The sequence below is a fragment of the Clytia hemisphaerica genome, unplaced genomic scaffold (genome assembly GCF_902728285.1).
Source record: "Clytia hemisphaerica strain Z4C2 unplaced genomic scaffold, Clytia hemisphaerica genome assembly, whole genome shotgun sequence".
NCBI classification, from domain to species: Eukaryota; Metazoa; Cnidaria; class Hydrozoa; order Leptothecata; family Clytiidae; genus Clytia; species Clytia hemisphaerica.
The window spans coordinates 283,217-304,415 of record NW_027104615.1 but is presented as its reverse complement, the minus strand read 5'-3'; the positions used below and the strand labels follow the sequence as shown (position 1 = coordinate 304,415).

The 21,199-nt window shown below is 35.6% G+C and overlaps 2 protein-coding genes across 3 annotated transcripts in view; one reads left to right on the top strand and one right to left on the bottom strand.

Annotated features, from left to right (window-relative positions):
* The window catches only part of LOC136824638 (sperm flagellar protein 2-like), a 258,048-nt gene that overhangs the window by 81,085 nt on the left and 155,764 nt on the right, over positions 1 to 21,199 (top strand). The gene's annotated exons all lie outside the window — the stretch shown is intronic.
* Positions 280 to 20,093, bottom strand: LOC136824605 (uncharacterized). 2 transcript variants are annotated; one of them, XM_067080593.1, is made up of 27 exons: positions 19,969 to 20,093; positions 17,692 to 17,999; positions 16,645 to 17,387; positions 15,812 to 16,022; positions 15,532 to 15,558; positions 15,174 to 15,330; positions 14,328 to 14,744; positions 13,048 to 13,368; positions 12,540 to 12,671; positions 11,798 to 12,025; positions 11,287 to 11,563; positions 10,864 to 10,959; positions 9,654 to 10,372; positions 9,129 to 9,310; positions 8,356 to 8,545; positions 7,649 to 7,939; positions 6,928 to 7,068; positions 6,110 to 6,526; positions 5,426 to 5,623; positions 4,879 to 5,043; positions 4,464 to 4,618; positions 3,729 to 3,917; positions 3,232 to 3,582; positions 2,553 to 2,726; positions 2,074 to 2,239; positions 1,082 to 1,693; positions 280 to 746 (listed from the first exon to the last, which is right to left on the bottom strand). In XM_067080593.1, the coding sequence occupies exons 1-27, from the start codon at positions 19,994 to 19,996 to the stop codon at positions 712 to 714; spliced, it is 6,930 nt and encodes a 2,309-aa protein (XP_066936694.1). In that variant the 5' UTR covers positions 19,997 to 20,093; the 3' UTR covers positions 280 to 711. The 2 variants fall into 2 exon arrangements, with proteins under 2 accessions (XP_066936694.1, XP_066936695.1); XM_067080594.1 differs by lacking the exon at positions 19,969 to 20,093 and adding an exon at positions 18,490 to 18,721.

Sequence of the window (21,199 nt, the reverse complement as noted above, 5' to 3'; positions counted from 1 at the left end):
ATAAGAGAAGATCTTTAAGCATCAGACAAAAGATTTTATTAGTAATTATTTTTTACGTTAAGACTATTTACAAAGTAGATTTTTAGTATCATCAACAAATTACTATAATACATGCAGTTAAACAAACTTCATAGGCAAAAATTTACCCAAAATATACTAAAAAAACCTTTTTTTGATGTCGTGTGCCTCGGTAAGGACATGAGGTACAATTTTTATAATTCAATTTCAGTCATCGAAAAAGACCTCTTAAGATTTTTTCACTTCGATTACATACTACCAACACGCACTTTGGTGACAAGGCACTTATATATAAATAAATATTTAAAAAAATGTTCATCATTTTTTTGATCAGTTAAAAAAGTCCATCAGCCCTGTGAGTGGGCTCCAAATATTTTTCTCCCGTGCAATCATTTCATTCTCAGAATGCAAACAACGTTTTTTAAACATTCATTTCACGTTAGGCAGACGTTAGATAAAAGTTGCGTGTTCGCTGGGATTTGTGTTTTCACTCTTCAGAAGTCTAATAACCTCCATCGTCAACAAGTTTGGTGCAAAAACTTTCCCTTGTCTATCTGGTCTGCAAAATATACATATCTGGTCCGCAATATATAACATCCATAGCTTCTACGTCAACATAGAAGCATGGGCTTTATGTTTTTTTATTCACTCTTGTTATAATAACATTAAGACATCTATTTGCTATAGTGATCTTTACGGCGATCCTTGATAAGCGCGATTCGATTTTCCTGAGAAAACAAAAAAATAAAGAAATTATAGATTTGTCATTGGAGCAAAATTATGCGTTATAGATTATTATAGTTTAACGGCAGCATACAGTTCTTCAATCTATCAAGAAGGGTACAGTTTCTACCAGCCATCAACTTAACGTTGCTAAACTTAATACTCTTGATGCCAGAAGACTCAAATACGATGAAATATGCAAACCCAATAGGTAAAGAGACATTTTCTATGAAACTGTCATTTGTGGTGATTTTTCTATTCTCACTTTTATCGAATAACATGGTGACTTCTTGAACCTCCTCAGAAATCTTTGTTTAGTAAACAAAACGTAATTGCTTACCTCTTAATTCGACGTCATTTTCATTGGGTTCAATCTGATTATCTTTCCTGGTGTTTTTCTTACAACACATGAAATAAACCACAACGGCTACAATGATGATGAATATCAAAACTCCAATAACAATACCAGCTATTGCTCCACCACTGAGTTCATCTGTATCTTCCGTGGGCGGGGCGGTTGTTGTAATAGCATAATTGGGCGTTTGGATTGTTACCATCAATGAAGATTGGTTAACAGATAAGACTTGTCCAGCTACAGTGATATTAAGGTTATTTTGAGTGATGGCGTTTTGCAGGAGGGTGACTGCTTGCTGGGCGGTTATACTGCTGTCGTGTGTTTGAATGTAGTAGATCACGATACTACCGCATGACACTGTAAAATTGGTCATTGTATTTTTGCTGATGTTCAGTTTGTCAGCAATTTGTTGCTGAATTGAGCTTTTGCTTGTTTTGACAGCTTGATCAGTACAGTTGGAGAATGGGAACGAAAATTGTACAGCACGTGGGTAGTTTTGTGGCGAGAGTGTTGGGACGACTGCAGTTGACATCATGGAGTTATTGAGGCTTGCTGATGGTGAAATACTGGAGGAGAAAGCCATGGTACTGATGCTTGCTGAAAGAAGAGATTGGTTGTATATCATAGGAAGTAAATTTTGATGCTTAGTAATGAAGGACAATGTGTTATAGGAGTACCGTTTGTATTTATGTATTGTGTTTTTCAGCGACGGAGACGGTAAGGTTATAATTTGTCTACATCCCGAATGACTGAGGAGGAAGGTAACTCAGCACTTTTACAGTCCTCAATTTTGCGGGTCATAACTGTAGATTTTTACAAATCACTTTAGTCACTCTACCGTCCTCAAAAGTGCAAATACATAAACTCGTTAATAACAAAGATACGGAGGTCTTTATTGCGACGTTGATAATTGTAGTTGTTAACCATAATAATGATTTTCGTTTCTAGTCATTAAAATCACAGAAAATATAACTTACAGCTTGTAGGTTCAATACGTTCTGGTCCTTCAAATAGAGCAACAGGTGCCATAGTGGTCAATCGACATAAGACGTATGGTAAAGAGTTCTTTTGGAAAGAAGCATCCGAGGGTGTTTCCACACCGTCCGTAACCCAACTGCTGGAATCGTTGTGCCAGCGTAAACACTAGTTAATAAAAGGGTAATCAGATAAGATACCCAACCTATACCAAACATATTACAGTCCAAAATAAGGCGACGTGACAGTGAGTTAGACATTGGATCAATTTTTGTGTGGTCATTTATTCTCAAGATTCATTCTCAAAATTTTGTATTCATTTTTACGTAGGTCCGCATCATCCACTCGATGTTCCTCATGAAATGCAAACATATTTTCGTCAAAATAACCAAATTTACGAAAATCGTGAAAATAAGTAACCCAGCAAATAAAAAATGAACAAAATAAATTCGACTTTTGTTAAAAGGAATCAGATACTTACTTTATAAGTATTATTAGTTTCCTTGGTAACGTGAATATGGAGATCAATTCCACCAGAGACAGTGGTGACATTTAACGAGCCAGCGCTGGTGGTGCTGGAGTCAAATAACTGGACGTCCAAAACGTGAGATAACATGGTATCGTTGAAACTTGATGCATACAGATCGTTTGGATACTAAAATGAAGAGATGAATGGATGAAATTTGATTGTAAGACTGAAAATCAAAATTGATTTATAGTATTATTCATGCATGAAACTCTAAAATGGACATTTGCAGATGATTTTGTGGAAATTAAACAAATTGACAAAACATCTGTCATTAAAATTGAATGCTTATTAAAACAGAGGCTTAATGTTTTTCAATGCCTATCTAAAAATCAATATTGATGTATCGAAGTCGTGCTTACGTGCTTGTTTGTACAGAAAGAACACAAATGAATCATTCTCTATCTATCAAATATATCTATTATCTATTATAACACATGGGAAATGACAGTCATTTCTCGAAACATTTTTCTTGTTAACCTGTACAAGGCTTTTTCTATGAATCTATGAATAATTTGAACCGAAAATGAATCATCTTATGCTTAATTTAAAATATAACACTTCATGTCAATTTCTTACTGACTTTGAAAATTAACAAATGAATATGAGCTGTAAGGAAGGATGTATTTCTCACTTGGAATGAAGCAACACAAGCACCAGAACATTGTTCATCACCACACGTATAATCATTACTGAATTGTGTTTTCAATTCTCTCAAGTCCACATAAGAAGGTTTAGTGGTGCAATCATCACAGCCAAGTTTAGTCCAATTACTTTCCGAAGCTGATAAGCTCAATTGAATTGATTGTAAAGTGGCTAAAGTTGTTTTGGCGATCGCTGCATCTTCACCAGGAAGTTTGCTAAGACACATACGCTGTGTTTGCCGAGTTGCAGATGAGAGATAGGATTGTTTGGCAGCTTGCTGGTTGGAGTCGTAACCACCAGTTGTGATTATGTTGTCGAATGATTTCAAACCCGCTTCAATCTGGATTAGAAAAAAGTGATGTTTTAACAATAAAAATGCCTCCTTTATTCTTAAAAAACGTTTTTAGAATGTAGATCTCAGGGTTCATCGTCCTTTTTTAATAACTTAGCTCGAATAGAAAAATGAGCTAACAAAGTTGGACCAACCTGAGTGGGAGTTCTGGCGATCAAAGGTTCAATTATTTCCACCAATACGTCGTAAGTCCTTTTGATGTTGTTTGAAGTCAAGATGGTGGAACCACATGTCGTAAATTGTGCAAGTGAATCCAAATACAATGTTCTTGAGGATGGATCTTGTTCAAAGTTATATTGACCTGTCTCATAAGCGGTCAAATGCTGAAAAAGGTGAAATAGTATAGTTTAAGAGAAAAAGTCTAAATAACCAAACATCTCAAATCTGAACACCCCTGTCTCAGTGCCCCGGTGGAGCTTTTTCGCTCACTGGGGATGAAAATTTCTATCGAAGTCCCAATGGGGATAGAAAATCCATTGTTTTCTTCCAGCTAAAAAATTCCAGTAGGGAAGGTTTTGGAGTGCAATTTTCCCATTAAGTTTCCAATGTGGATAAAATCATTGAGCAATTTCCCAGTGGGGTTGAAATTTTAGGGTATTTTTTCCATCGGGGACAAATTTTTGGCCTATTTTTCCACCGGGTCTGTGATACACGGGTGTATCTGAGGATCTTATTTCTGACTGTGTCAATTTTAGATTTGATTGGATGAAACAACAGTAGCAGTAGCAGAAGTTTTCTTACTCTGTGCCAGAGTATATCTCACGTTTATCGCTTTGTAGTACTACGGCGATGAATTTTGAAATTAGCCGTAGATACTGGGTCTGTGTATAGACAAAAGTTCCCTTAGGTAGAAAGAAATTTCCACTCACATCCTCTAGGGAACTAGTCTGTGTGGAGATGGTGTTACTATCATAGTTCGCACAATCGACTGCATTGTTTCCATTGTCCAAACTTCTACGCCTTCGACGTCTTGATGGACTGTTTAAGCTACTGAGCAATACTTTAAGACCAGTTTTTGCAATACCTAGTGATAAGAGAAATGAAAATAGATAGAAACTTTTAAAAAAGCTCATGCAACATTTCTGTTTCTTATATACACCGCTTATACACCAAACCTAGCTAAATGGAAACTTTTAAGAACGCAAGGATGGGAGTTATCATCCGACGCTGTTGGTAGAGATATAGTGAGTTTTTGGAAAAGATTTAGAGAAACTTAGAACAGAAGGTGGCATGCAGTCGTTTTATACGAGCCTCAACCAACTAAAAAAAAGAAAGAAAACCTACCAGATGATTCAGAGAAGAGTTTCATATCACGAAGTTTGATTCGTTCATTATCAACAGATGAACGAAACGCATCGTCCACAACCACAGGGTCAACTGTCAACGTCAGCGTCTCTGTCGCGCATGCGTCATAAGAATCACAACTTTTGATGTACATTTCTTGTGATCCTGTCATGAAAAATTTTCAAATTTGACTTCAGTCTATGCTATTGAATTTAGAATGATTTCTCGCTGATCTTTCTTTAGAATTCTTCAATAATGGAGATCATTTTGGATAATATTATTCATATCATATATAGAACAGAACTTAATCAAATCGAGTCGAAGTTTGGCATGTAAAATCTTGCTAAAACAAGTCAAAAGTTTAAAAAAATTTTAGAAACTTGGATACTTATTGAATTTCGAACAATTATCGAGGTAACTCAGAACTGCTGGAAATTTCTCAAAATGCAAGCTAAGCATTATAAAAAGTCAGGTGTTTTAGAATTTTCTTATTAGCCCTTAGAAGTTCTTTAAAATTTATGGTTGAAAAAATTGAAACGTTTGATACCTTTTTCAAGGACGATATCAGTGAATGATTTATCGGATTGGAATTGACGTAAAGGAATTTCAACACCGTCCTTAATCACCCCACATTCATACACCAACTCATCACCATCGGGATCGAACCAACCATGCGTTTCCAATGCAGTTAAAGCAAATTTGGTGGAAAATTCTGTTCCATTGGTTGGTTCAATTGAAATTGCACCTAGAAAATAGAAACGTGAAATCATTTTTTATTTCAACAAACTTTATGTGTCTTCCAGTCTATCCCGCCGTCTTCGGCTTCTCTTCAATACCACCCAACTAGCGCCCTCACAACGCCCATTCGGGCATTCACGTTCCACTGGGTAGCAGCTTAAAAGTGCTGTTCAGCCCTCTTGAACTTTAAGTGTTGTTTCGGTTGAGAATGACGTCGAACCGGCTTCAGAACTTGGGTTTGCACGTGTCTTATCTTATAGTTAGCCAGGTCATCACTGTTAATCGATAATATAGATATCTACTGTAACAACACGTGGTCCACATTTCAGGCTAGGTCTTGAATATCAATTTCAGAAAAATATGAAAGTTTGGCTGAACGAGGCTAAGAGAAGTTAAGAACACCTTAAGAATTTCTGATTTTTTTTCCAAATATATATTTCTAAGATGTTTGTCCTGGATTGGTGCTAGGAAAAATGGGTTGTTGTTTTGGTACCTGCGATTGGTCTTGAGTTTGTTATGAATGTGGTTACAGATTCAGATGTTGCTCCACTGTTGCTAACGGTAACTGTGACATCATAAGTTGTATCCTCGTCTAAAGTTCCCGCCCCGATTATGTACAAACTACGCCTCTTGCCGCCCTTACGTGTACCTTCAACACCATTAGAGACGACCCATTCAGGTTCTGCAGTAATAGCAAGTTGACTTTTAGTCTTGGCTAAGATTTTCATTCTTTCCGATGGATTTTGAAGCTCAGTAAATTGAGTTAGTTCAAGCTCTGGTGGTGAACCAGCATCAACAGTGAATTGGAAATCTGATTCTGCTTTACGAGAACTACCAACGCGGTAAGTTAAGGTTGCTTTGTATTGTCCTGGCTCCAAGTTTGATTCAACATCGAATGAAATATCACGTCCTGTTTGATAATATGAAATTATTAAAAGTTTAATTTGGAAAAAGTAATAATATGTAATGAAATTTAGAGTTACTGTATACAATAGCGCGACACTCGTATGGAAATGAACACCATCAAAGATCTTCGAATACTTTCTCTATTTTCATCTTCTCAGCTGGCTCACAATCAGGCTACAACGTTTCATTAAACATTATGGGCGTAATTCTGACATTATGGGCGTAATTTTGACGTTATGGGCGTAATTCTGACGTTATGGGCGTAATTTTGACGTTGTGTGTACAAGATAGGTTGGCTGATTAGATGCAGGTACAAAATTACTCCTTAAAGGTCTATCATCAATAATGAGGCAATTAAAAGTATTTATGGTTTTGGTATCCATATTTAAGGTGAGATCAAATTACCTTCAAATGATAAAACTTTTGCACTTCCATTGAAAACTACACCACCTCCTTCTCTCGTCAATATCTGCCAACTGTAAGAAGTTGTTTCGAAACTTGCACCATCGGGGTCACGTGATTTTTTAGCTGAAAGTTTCATGGTTCCTGTAAGAAAGAATGAGAATTTCTTATACTTGAAAGTTGATGCTATTTACACATACTTTACGATTCTTCAAAAAAATACACCTGCTTAAAATTCATGCTTTGATTGAAAGCGTACAGCCTGAACGGAAAACTTACTGTCGTCAGAGTTAAGTTTTCTCTGAGACTGAACCTGTGATGACGGGCTATGAGAATTTTATATCAACCGTAGTGCAGTGGTAGAGCATCCGGCTACGGTGCGCAAGGTTGTGGGTTCAACCCCCAGCCGGGTCATACCAAAAATTTGCAAAAATGGTACATGATGCATCTCTGCTTGATGCTCAGCAATTAAGATAAAGATCAAGGGTAAGTGGAGCAATCAATGAATAAAGAGTGATGCCCTCCCCTACTTTCGGGTGGATAGCTATCGAAAGAGGAGCCTTCGGGTCGCCTCCAGCTGCGGTCGCAAACTTACTACAACTATATCAACTTTCTTATCCCCGGCAATAAGTGCGAATATTTTGAATGATCTTCTCTAAGAGTATCAAGTCTTTTTATAAAGGTTCTCAGAAAAACATTTCAATAAAACGTTGAATCGAAATACCTGCTTGGCCAACAGTTTGACGTCCGGAAATTCTCGCAACCAAAGGGGTTTCTTTGACAGTGATTTTAACTTCATCATAGGTTGTTAAGGAGGGATCGGTAACCATGGAAACATCAACACGTGCTATATAACTGCTTCCACCGGCTAGTGATTGTGCAGGGATGATGAGCCTCGGGCCGTCCAATTTAGCTAAAACTACACTAGACTGTGAACCATCTGCGTTGCTTAGAGACCATAAGAAATCCATTTGAGCACTGTTAGATCCACCACAACCAGGGAGCTTTGCTTTAGCTGTATTTTGGAAAGTGAAAAGAAGTATATAAAAATAAGTGATAGCTACAGAAAGGGTTCATCTCTTTGAAGTAGATGACAATAGAAGGCAGACACCATAAACTTCTAAGCCCGAAGAGCTAGACTCGAGACTCGCCCGCGCAATGCATTCTCTTTCTTTTCAAGAAGATAAAATTTCTTTTTTGTTTTCCGTGACCCGCAAATTAAAGATTTAAATATATCCGAAAAAAAATTTAAAAAGTTTTCTTTCAGTAATTCAGTACATAACGAAACTTTTCAATTTTACTTGGCTCTGGTATCTTGTTTGTTTATCATCGAGCACTATTCAATATGATTCCGTTGCAATGATTTATATCCAAATAAGAAAAGACAGAAATTCTTGTTTCCTTGGCTGTTTATGCTGTGATTAAAATTACCTTTCAATATGAGTTTTTGTGATGCTCTAATCTCTACGGATTGTCTGTTCAATACTAATTTTGGCAGATCTTTGTTTTCTCTTCGAATTTTGATAGTTTGATTTCCTTCAAGGCCCAAGAAGTTTCTGATGGTCACAGTGGCGTCAAGATCAACATTCATCAAGTCGTTGCCAATGCCTGATGCTGTCACCTGCACAGTAAGGAAAGAGACAGCAATTTCTAAGAGATGATTTTTGTTGAAGAGAGTTAAAAATAGATATATACACATTTTTTAAAAGCAACCAGGTTGCTAAGGCTCGAGGACTCAAATTAGGTGATCTTTTTCACTATCTCGTAAAGTAGAAAGCTTCTTAGATAATCTAAGCATGACAAACGATAACCCTTAACCCAATAGTAAGCGTACAAATATGGTAAAATATCAGGGATGCTCAAAACAAATTTTTCAGCAAATGAGCTAAGATGCTAAGCAGTCCCAATTCGGAGCCGAAAATTGGAGTTGCATATGAAAAAACGGATAGACGGGGAATAATACTTTCAGCACATTCTGTAGAGGTCTTCAGAAGAACTGTTAGACCAACGGCAGAATCGGTCCACAGACATGATAGTATTACATTTACAATGTACAATACTCAGAAAAAAATTCAAGCAGCTTAACTATATAAAAAAAATACGTCAAAGATTGTAAAAAAGGGGCGTTTTTTTACACATCCGGTATATCTACACATGCATCGACCAAAAGAAAGAGGTATTTGTCATAAATTATCATAAATTACCTTGATTATCGAGGATTCCCCAGGCAAAGCAGACAGGGCTTGATTTATCGAAGTCAAACTGTTGTTTTGGGCTGTGGTAATTGCAGTGTTGGATGAGCTCCAAGATACAGACCAAGTGTAGGTCAGTTTGCGACCACCGCCTTTGCGTTTTTTTGCTTTGACCACCATATCGTCACAACGACCTGTGAAAAGACAGTTAAATATCAATAGCTCGTATTGGTAAGATTCTTGCAATTAAATCGTCTAGAAGACACCATGCGAAGTTGAAATATATACGGTATGCAGTGCTGATGACTCCCAATAAGGACAAAATGCATACACCTGCTCTGCTACCTAAATCTCCTGTATGAGTGAATATAGTTGGACACATGTATACTTTATCTCCCCTTCGTGCATTCAATTTATTTCAACTCATCGATTGATAGGCCTCTCGATAAGCAGAGATATCTAGTTTACTTTCAGTTTTTACTTTTCTTGATCCCATACCTATAACTTAACTCTGGATTGGCTGGTTAGAACACATACCTAATTGTCTAGAAGCGACCAATTTGATCTTCGGCGCAGCTGCGCCAGGTGGTAGGGCCACATCAACGACGCCAGTACTCTCAGGATACACGGTATAATCAGCCGGTTTAACAACGAATTGAGTCATATCAACGTGTAGTGCTCCGACACCAATAGTAGCATCACCCATCAAGAGAATGGCCAAAATCTTACCACGGCTAAAACACCTAGCTTTTGCACCGAAACTTGTATAATTCTGAGGAAAGATATCTTGACATGATGCTGTTTTGTTCTTCAAACCAACAAAACCATGGAATGTAATCCAAATACTACCAAGATCAGTCGAGAAGGTTGCACTCTTAATACTGGATAAGTTAGCTGATCGATGCAAGGTGATGTTATTATCTAAATATTCTTCACGTTTAGAATCAACAAATGAGACAACTAATTTGCCAGATACTGATCTACGTAATGGTTTCAATTGACATGTCACTTGAGTAGAGCTGACATAAGTTGCTTTCAACACTGGACCTTCTCTTTTAGATTTGCCACCTTGGTCCCGAATAAATAAACAAGCTAATTGTTTAGTATCCATAAATCCTGTACCGGTGACTGTCACTTCTTCAGTTGCCGCGTAATCGATAATGGATGATGACACACTGTTGATGGCGATGGTTGATGGATCAATGATCATCAAATCATTGGTGGTGTTAAGGTTGGTCCTCGTATCACCTCCAGTTCTATATTAGTATAGATAGATACGAATTAAAGATATTCTTTTATGACACATAGAAAGAGGAGCGCCTATTATGTTGATAATTATGATAAAGTATTGTTTGTGATTGACGTTGCAGAGTGCTCAATGAAAACCAGAGCCAAGTAAAATATTTATGATAATTCAGGATTAATAATAGAACTTCTCAAATTAATACACGTGTGGCTTGGAAGTGGAATTGGAAGTTGTTTTGGTTTAAAAAAACTGTGCAAATAAATGGTGAGAGGTTAGTCTTTCAACGAATACAACAATCAGGAGCAATCCCTTTTAAGGGAGGATTAAGGCTTTATTACTCTGTACATAAAGCAATGTTTAAATATGTGCTATGCCAAGGGCTTACGAATAGAAAAGATTGGCTGGAGTGATGACTGTAACGTCAGTGAAAGAAGCTTTCAACCCAGGTTTGACAGTGGAGGAGTGTGAGGAAAAAACTATTAGTATTAAGTTGAAACTTACGGTGTATCACACCGGACATTATGATTACCACCCGACAAAGTAGATGCAATTGATAACGTGAGTTCTCTTTTAGCGATGGGACTTGTTGAATTATGACTAAAAAAGAAAATAGATCAATATATTCTCATAATCAAAGCAATACAAACCAGCCATAAATCAGCTGCGAAAATAAACATGTACTTTGATTTGATCTATAGTCGATATCCGATCTCTAGATATTTGGATTCGAAGTAAAGGCAATCCCAGCTGGCACACAAAGTTGTTTCAGCGTTTATCTAACGTTATTTGTACGTTGTGAACGTTAAATAAACGTTAAAACAACGTTGTGTGCCAGGTGGGATAGATGTAGCAATAGCTTCGAATTAAAAAAACTATAATAAACCATTATGTTTCTAAATCTAATATGATTTTGAATCTACTCACGTGGCCGAGAAAACTTCACCAAGGTAGAACGAACAGATTGCATTTCCAGATATAATTGGACCAGATCTGGAGATAGTAGCTTTGGCACTGGCCAATCGATCTTTATAAAACACATTCGGTACAATATCACCAAGTTTGGAACAACCAGCATTGAAGTTTGCGTCATCAGGTAATAGACATAGTTTACACAGATCGATCTTCTTCTTACCATTAGGTGTACCAGCACAATCGACACATGTTGTATTATCACCGCCACAAATGCCACAAGCATCCTCGCCTAAGAGAAATTTATTTGAAAATATGTGTTACAGTAGAGACTCCATAACTCGAACTCCAAATTTTGGCATAACTCGCACTTGCACGAAAAATCCAAATTTTGGCGTGAAGAAAAGGCTAAATATTAAAACATTTCACAAAAGTTTAATATGACGAATTTAAATTTACCAAAAAATATCTTGCCAAAAATAAGTTCCCTACAAAGTACTGAACCTAATAGCAAACAATTCATTACCATGGTTCTTAGCACGCCCTGTCTTTCCACCCGTACAGATTCCACACTTGTTGATTTTAGCTCTTCCAAAACAATCACCGTTGCAATCCGTATAATTTCGTGTATCCCCTACACGAATACAATTTCCACATGTTGTATTACTGGTGAATTTCCCACATGAGCCACCGCAATCTTTGAGTGAATCCTTGGTTTTGTTTGTTGAGCCACCATAACATACACCACATGAATCTAAGAAAGTGATTGTAGCCAATTAGTTTCTTGCTATTCAGGACATGGTCACCCAAAAAAAAAAGTTGCAAGTAAAAGAAACAAAGCACAGATGGCACACAACGTTTTTGTAACGTTCAAATAACGTTATTTGGACGTTATGAATGTCACATGGACGTTGTTTTAACGTTGTGTGCCGTCTGAGAGTCATTTAATTTTGTGAAGTCAGGGCAGTGATTAATATCATAAACAGAAAGTCCATGGAAGAGATTTAAGGGTTATGAAGAGATATGGGTCAGCATCATTTCAAGCGATTACAATCAAGGGATTTTTTGGTCGACTTACTACCTTGGGAAAGTTTATAACAGTTACTAATTGATGTAAACATAAGGCATTAACACACACAAAGGATTACATCAACTCACATCTCGTAAACGAAGGTAGCTGTTCAAAATTCCTATATAGCAGTGACGTCTTACGAGAGTGAAACAAAGCACATCTCTAAATTACTTAAATCTTAAGAAATCAATCTTACCGATCTTGGCACCAGAGTTGACACCACCATCACACCCTCGGCAACGTTTTCCATCTCCACCACAAGTTCCACAAACGTCGATCTTCAAAACGAAACCTGGTCGACCATCGCAACCTTTACGTAACTGCATACCTAAAATATGGTAAAAAAAAAGAATAATATATTGCTCACCTGTGCTCGCCAATATTTTCATTAATTAGAGAAGACAGACCCATCCTGTATTTTTTATTTGAGGTATACAAGACGGGTTCGATCTGTCGGAGTTCATAATTTGACCAAAAATACATTTTGTAGATAGCTAATACATTACAACAAATTTTTTTACTGATGATGGTACTCTGTTGAGGCCGAAACGTTTAGAAAATAGATTTCAAAATGAAACAAAAGCAACTTCTGTTATTTAATCTTTTATTGAAGATGCATTGAAGGATTGATTTATTAAACTAAAAAAATACAGTTGCAAATTTCGAATTTAGCACTGTCCTCACTTGTAAAAATGAAAGTGTACCTGTTGCCCATTTCATACTCATAGATGCGGGCCAATCAGAGCCAGTATGAAGGTAAGTACCACATGTTTGATTATCGGTTTGATCCCAAGCCAACACTTGTAACTGAATATTTTTCTCAAATGCCTCTCTCTGAGACCAGAACGAAGATTCATTTTGAAGTAAGAATCGAATCGAGTCGGTAGGTGTTAGAAGAAGGACAGTGTGATTTAGTTTTCTCAACGGTGGATTGTATTGGATGTCCATTGGTGTCCAGGATCCTCCACCACATTTGTATTCCCATGAACCGTATGAAGTGTTTTTAGCAGAGATAACAGCAATACCTAAAAAACAAAAATATAGGTATTTATTATAGAGACAGAGGTTTTGAAGACTATTTTTACATATATTCGAAAGCATCCACCGAAGGAGGACTTCAAAATATCTGTTCTGAAGGCACGTTCCAGCTGGATATGGGGGTCTGTTCTTACCGAACTAAAGAAAAAAGTCTGCTGGAAAAAAGTGGTCTGTTCTACTGAAGATTGGGACCAGCTGGAAAAATATGATCTGTTCTTATGAAAAAATAGTCTGATATCTTATATTTATAAATAACGTGTCTAAGAATCTCCTATCTGTTCTGAGGGAATTTAAAAAAAGTCCTGAATGTGGTTGCCTGGAGTGGCAGCTGAAAATTCTCCATCTGTTCTACAAAACATCTGGAAATTGTGGATCTGTTCGAACTGTTAGCTGGAAATTAAGTTTCTGTTCTTAAAAGTCCTTCAATGTCAAGCTGGAATTTAGCGATCTGTTCTTATAAGATTTTGTCAGCCCTGGTAGATAAGAACAGTTAACTGGCGTAAAATCAATCGCCTGGTAATTTCGTATCTGTTCTGAAAGTTTTTTTACCTCCTAGCTGGAAAAATATAACTGTTCTGAAGTAAAAATTTCTCGCCTGGAAAACGAGGAACTGTTCTTAATTTCGTGGAAATCCTTCCAGCTGGCAAATCAGAACAGATATTTGCAAATTTTAGGTCGGTGGCTGCTTCTGTATATTTACCTCTAGTTTAGTTTTATAGGAAGCAACTCAAAACCTGTACATTTGAGCGTCTATTTTTTGCTTATTCAAACTTCTATTATTCGAATCTTTTTATAATTCGAATTTATTCTTAGTCCCCTTTAAAGAAAAACCCTCTTAATATAGTTTCTATAATTCGAATCTCTCTGTAATTCGAACAAATAAGATTCCCCGTTCTAGTTCGAATTAGCGAGAGTCAACTGTACAACAAAATGAATCATTACATACCTAGTGTATCACCATCCTTATCAGCGAAGACTGATCTCTTTTTTCCACGGCTACTCTTTTCCAATAATTGAGATACTTGAAATCCAGTGTTAGAGAATCCACTCATATTGTATGGTAATGCTTTGACATCTAGTTTTGGATCCTTGATAATTGGACGATCATTAATATCTCTGATCTTAATAACCAGTTTATATTCTTGGTCACCATATATGATTCCATCCTTTCCTTGTCCTTTATCATTTCCTTTACCTTTACCAACAATAAATGCTGGAGAAATGAGAAGCTCCACAAAGCCAAAAACATCAGGTGCAGGCACGAAGCATAATGCAAAGTTCGAGATCTCTGCCACTTTCCTGGTTTTTGCCCACGATTGTTCAAATGGCTTCTTTTTACCATTGGTCGTATAAAACCAACGTCCTGTGAAATAAAGAGTTTGAAATATTTATTGTCTTTTTATCATGTATACACTCATTTTGTATGTATTAGGTGACTGTTCATAATTCAAAGGTTCGAATGGGGGAAGAGTCTACTGCATGTGCAACTCAGAGGATAAAAGAATATCATTAAGGAACAATAGCACTAATGACGAACAAAAACGTATTTATTATTTACGAGAAGAAAGGAACACTAGCATTAATGATAAACAAAAACGTATTTATTATTTACAAGAGAAGTTTTAGGAATTGTATTGTATGGTTTAAAGTAATTTATGTAAAACAATCCATAAATATTTGACAATTTTACAAACTTAAAGTCACTGTCAGAGTTTAAGAGGGTCATAATTTTAGTAGCATCATTTGCGTCATAAACAATGAGTTTTAAGAACAAACTGAAAAAGAACCGTACCACTTCCAGATGCTGCACGTCTCAACCATGCCCCTTGAGTATAGTTGTTTCTCATTTCCACATTGCTTTTAAACATGCCAAACTTGTCGGCATCAATTTCACTCATATACGATGTAAATTTGCTTTCATCAAAGTCAAAGGTATTCATTTTCAAGCTCTGTAAAGTTTTTAGAATACATGTTTTAAAAATCATATTATCAAAGAATCAAAGAAAGAGTGTTTTGGTTAGTGATCGAAGATAAGAAAAAATATAGTTTCTTTAAAGGAGTAGCAAAAAAGGATAAACTTAATAAAAATTTAGCAAAAAATGTAAAGATTGAAATTCTTTTGGGAGTTTAAAACAAACAGTAAAACTTACAGAATAACTGGAATTCATCTTGGAAGGCTAAAAATAAATTTTGAAATATTTTGTTAAAATTTTTTCAAATTGAATTATATTAAAACCTTGGTGATGTGATGACTTTGAACTGCCTATCAATAAACGTGTTGATAATAGTAAGAATTCAGTGTTATACAACGATCAATGCAGTCAAAGTTAATATCAGTTATATGAACAATCAATAAGAATCCTTGCTTCTATCATGTTCTCGACAACACTCCTTAAGCCTATATAAATAAGAACAATTTATTTTAATCACCTGGAAAGATTGACATGGGCTATCCTCGTCAATGGTGAAGAAAATTGCAGGTGCAGTTCCATTAAACCTTGGTTTAACTTCTTCTGGCTCAATCAGAATGTAAACAAAGCTGGGCGTAGATCCAGTTGTATCGTCTGTTCCAGACAGTTTATTTGTAGCAACAATACTTAGCTTGGCTACTCCATAATATTCCTTGTTTGATGGCACAAATCTGAAAAGAAATGAGATTTTTGAATTTAAGTGGTGCTTCAAAATTTTGACAATTTCTTTCATAAGTAGGTCAGAATTAAAACTCATTTATAGCCCTAGAATTCAGAATTTTTAAGGATTAAATTGGACATTAATGGCCCCCCCCAGCGGTTTGCGTGAATGCGTGAATGGGCCTTTTCAGTTGCGTGAATGCGTGAAAATTTGAAAAATAATTCGTGAATGCGTGAATTGAAAAAACTTGCGTGAACGTGAAAATCCACTTTTTGATTGCGTGAATGCGTGAATCTGGGCTATTTTGTGCGTGAATACGTGAATTTTCCCCTCTTTCCACCAATTATGGGTAGTTTTCCGGATTTTCCAATGTTTTCCCGATTTTCCAATGTTTCCCCGATTTTTATCGAAAATTTCCTGATTTTCTAAAAAATCAGATTATTGCGTGAAAGTCGAGGAAAATTTGCGTGAATACATGAATTTCGAAAAAAAATTGCGTGATTGCGTGAATTGAGGGTCCTGCTGGGGGGGGCTCATTAATTATTCTGAGAAATTATAAACTTTCAAAACAGGAATGTCTTTGCAGATTTTTAAAGTGGTGCAAACAATAGTTTTCAAGCAAAATCTCTCACCTCAGATATCCAGCTGAGGGAAGAACAATAGCTGCTGATGCTGAAGGAGAAGAAAGTTGTTGCCATTGTGCATTTCTATCAACCTTCATTTCAATTTCCCCTGATTGTTTGACGACTCCTGCAATAGCTACAGATCTTCTCAAAGTAAAACCTTCTTTTGAATTCAGTTCAGTGTAATTCATCAATGGTCTATCCAATATTGCTGAAGACATCTTCATCATAGAACTCATTGCTTTTGATGGTTTGATCATGTGCGAGCTTCCCTTCATCATTTTTGACGATTTCATATCCGGGTATCTTGATTGGTATTCAGGGCAAAGACATCGCTGTCCGTGTTGCATGCCACTTGAATGGATTATTGAATGATGCATTGAGGGCATGATTGAAGACATGTGAGGATGTTGTGACATGTGGCGTGACATACCATGAGATGCATTGTGTGACATATAGCCAGACATCGACTCTTTAACTTGAGACCAGTATTGAGAATTATTCATGGAGTTCATCATTTGTGATACCATCATAGATCCCGATGGTGAGATGCTACCACTACTGCTTGCAATCATACTTGAAGCAGCAACATTGCCAACTGAGGACGAAGACATTGCAGCTGAACTGAATTGTTGTTCCAAAACTGATGATGAAATACTTGCTGATGCCGATGCAGACATTGATGCTGACATGCTGCTTGCACTTGCACTGGGGCTTACACTACCATTTACTGATTGCATCACACATGAGGACTGAAAATGAGAAGGGGAATTTAGGTACAGGGTGGGTATTTCTACATACAGCATACAGCAGAGTTTTTCTTCCTTTTTAGTTTGCGCATCTTTATGCTACCATTTTGATATTTCCGAAAATGATAGGCTGTTGTGGAGCAATAAAAGCTTTCTTGCTCCACAACAACATCTAAAATCTTTCTTTTCTGATCGCGCCGCGTGTGTTTGGTGGGAGACACACGATTTAAATTTTTGTACCGCCTATACAATCATCAGATATATATTGAAGAATATTTCTATCGAAATAAAAAGAGGTGAAACTTACATTCTCAGCACAAGAATTCATTTGCTGCATAGCTTGAGAGGCAGACACCATTTCTCCATATGATGATACCATCTTTGATTGGTAAAGGCTTCCACTAGGGTGCATAGAGGCGGAATGGGGTGGGCGGAATTCCATAGAATTAAACATCGACATATCAGACATTCGAGAACTACCACCACATTGGCAGTTTCCATCTTGGTCAGTGTATCCGAAAGCATGCGGATGTTGTTCCGGATTCCATCCGTTCCATTTATTGTGATTCGAAGCCAATACAAGAGCAAAAAGTGCTCCGAATATAAACAAATAACCTAGAGATAATTTAAAGTTATTTAAAATTTTGAAAATGAATGTAAACTTCAATTTAAAATCCTTCAGAACCACTTGCCCCACTTTTTATTTTACCAATGGACGTAATGAAATTGGGAGCGCTATTCGTGATATTCATATAGTGTAATATTTTATACGAAAGTACTCAAAAAGGATTGGGTGTTTGCAACTAATTTTACATTATACAAGAAATCTAATGGGTAATTCATCAATATAACACATTACGTCATGAATATCATGAATTTAAAAAATATCATAAAAAGAGAACCAAGAGGTTGTTGGGCACGAATTTTGCTGCAATTTTCATGGACTTTTATGATAAATAGAATAATAAATGGCATTTGTGAAGAGAGTAGAAAGCCGAGATATGGCTAGAAAGAGTAAAGGGCAACCATCAAATTTTTTACCTTTAGGGCTCAAACATTAGATTAATTTGATAGAACACGGAAGACAAAAGGAGAGAAAACTTACTTGTTAGTCTTTTTGTCTCATCCATATTGATTGATTGATGTGTTGGTTTACTCTGTCACGTTTTTTTCAATTATCCCCAAAAACATTTAAAATCTTCTTTTACTTTCTCTTCTATGATTTGGATATCAAAGTTAATAATTTTTCGTTATTTTTCTTTCTAGGTTTTCTCTTGTGATATTTTTAATCTTGATATTTTCTGTAACACCTTATTTTTATTCTTGAAAATTTTATTTCTGTGAAAGAATAATGGGAGAGAGAATTATGGATATAAGAAATATTGCACATTGAAAAAGATGAAAGAACTCATCTTTTTTAAAGTAAATTGCTTTTAGTGGACAAAACTGTAGTAGGTAAATTTCGAAATAATTTACGTAACATGAAAAATTCTTATTCTTATAGAAAAGTAAGTAAATCTCCAAAGCGAAGAACAAACGTAAAGAAGAAAAATATTATGAAACTGTTCCCAACAGTGGTTTGAAGAGGTTTTAATTTCATTTCCCACATTAAAAACACAGTTCATATCGAAATTTTGGACCAAATATCTAAAAATATATGAAGCAAGTTCTTCCCTTATTTTGCACAACATGAGATGGAGAGAAAGTCTCACATTTTCTTATCTTTTTGGGTGTCAAGCTTAAAAATGTTCTTAACAAGTTCTTATTTTCAGCATTTCTTGAGTATGTTTGTCCATTTTCCTAAGAAAACAGTTGTTTTGAGCCCCCAAAGCCTTAAAATATCCTTAACTTGATCTAAGATTTCGGCTACCGAAACCTTATGTTCTTATATAGTTTGTTCTTATAAAAAAAGCGTAAGCAACTTCTTCTTCAGCCATCTTTCCCTTAAATTACTTTCTTGAAAACCTTTTTGATTCCCAAAACATGGAAAATTAAGACTTCCCTGTTCTGATTACCCAAGCCCTAATTCTTAGTTACTATTGGCAACCATTAACATATAAACACTGAAACAGACTAAACAAAATTGTCAAATAAACATTCAATGGGACAACCTGGTCGGCATTTAAAGCGCTTTAGAATCTCTAATCACGTGACCAATTCTATTTCTGGCATGCAAATACTAACTAGCCGTTACGAAACCGCGTTTATAAGAATAATAAAAACTCTGTTTTAGCGTCTACTTTCAACATTGTTTTGAACTGTAATTTTTGGTTTTTGAAAAAATTCTTATCCCATTTCGCAATTAAGTTCATAGGAAAATAAATCGATTCCCTTTTTGTGCTTATTAGCACAACCTAATCTAAATAGCTAACCAAACTGAGATCAAAATCATCAACATTGAATAAAATGTCAATGTCGAAAACTAATTGTGTATCTCGATTCATTCCACTTTATTAACCTACCTATTTCTTGATCAAATCTATTACCAACACAAATTGTGAGTCCAATTTATTGGATTAAAATTGAAAATTAAAAATGTAGTAAAAGGATTTAAAAAAAAAAGGATGACAAAAATATAATATACCTTTTTGATATTTTGCAGTACACTGCATACTTTTCTTATCCTCCCTTCGATGTTAATTCTAATTTACTGGAAGTACTCTTACATGAGTCTGATTTCCACACAGAGCTCTCTTCGCTGCTTTTTCGAAATAGCTCTACTTTTCATTAAAATTTGTCGCAAAAAGAGCAATTAGAACTTGCATAAGTTTTTTAATTAACCCTTAATTATCTTTTTACACTTGGGAATTGTCAATCTTTTGATCGTATATTTTTGATGAACATAGTTTAAATGATGTAATTATCTCCTTAGCAACAATCTGTCATAATATTATCCAGTAACTTTACCTTAGTAACGAAATGGTAGTGACTCAGTGTCGAAAAATTTCCGACAATGCTTTATCGTAAGAATAGACACAACGATTTATTTTGTGACGTCATCAAATATTCCTTTTAAAGAACGCCTTTAAGAATTCGTAACTATCTCTTATAAAAGAATTTGATGAACGTGGCACAGTAAAGTTAATTTGATGAATGTGTACTTAGTTGGTTGAATCGTCAGCACCAAAACATACTGTATATTGTAGATGAAAATTTCCAAAACCAAATCCTTACACTTATGTCAGATCTCAAGATAAGAAGCTAAAAACAAAGAAAAAATACTACCGGGAGTCACGACAAGAAAACTGGGATACATCGCCTTATTCAATTCATATTCATAGATTCAAGCTTTAATAAAGTTTTGCTATAATACGTGAAATATTTACTAAAGTTTTTAATAGAAACATAGAAGCAGGGTTTATAAAAAGATGTCTGCTTAGACTTAAGTAAGATTCACTTTACACGTTTTTTTCATAAGAACAAACTATATAAGAACATAAGGCTTCGATGGCCAAAATACTAAGAACAATTAAGAACATTTTAAGACTTTGTGGACTCTAAAACACCCGATTTCTTAGGAAAATGGACAAAAATGCTCAAAAAACGATGAAAATAAGAACATGTTAACAACATTTCTAGGCTTAAAACTCAAAAAATTAAGAACATCCGAAGGCCGTTACAAAAATGTTCTTATAAAAGGAATACGTGTATATTCAAAACGTATTTGAATTAAGAAACATCAGATTTTGACAGGCTTACGATCATTTGGGACAAAATGGGGAAAAACGTCTTTCAAACTGTCAAAAATTATTTGTTAAACATTTTCAAGAAAAGAATTACAATTGTTTGTTTATTCATTCAATGTCTAATCCATT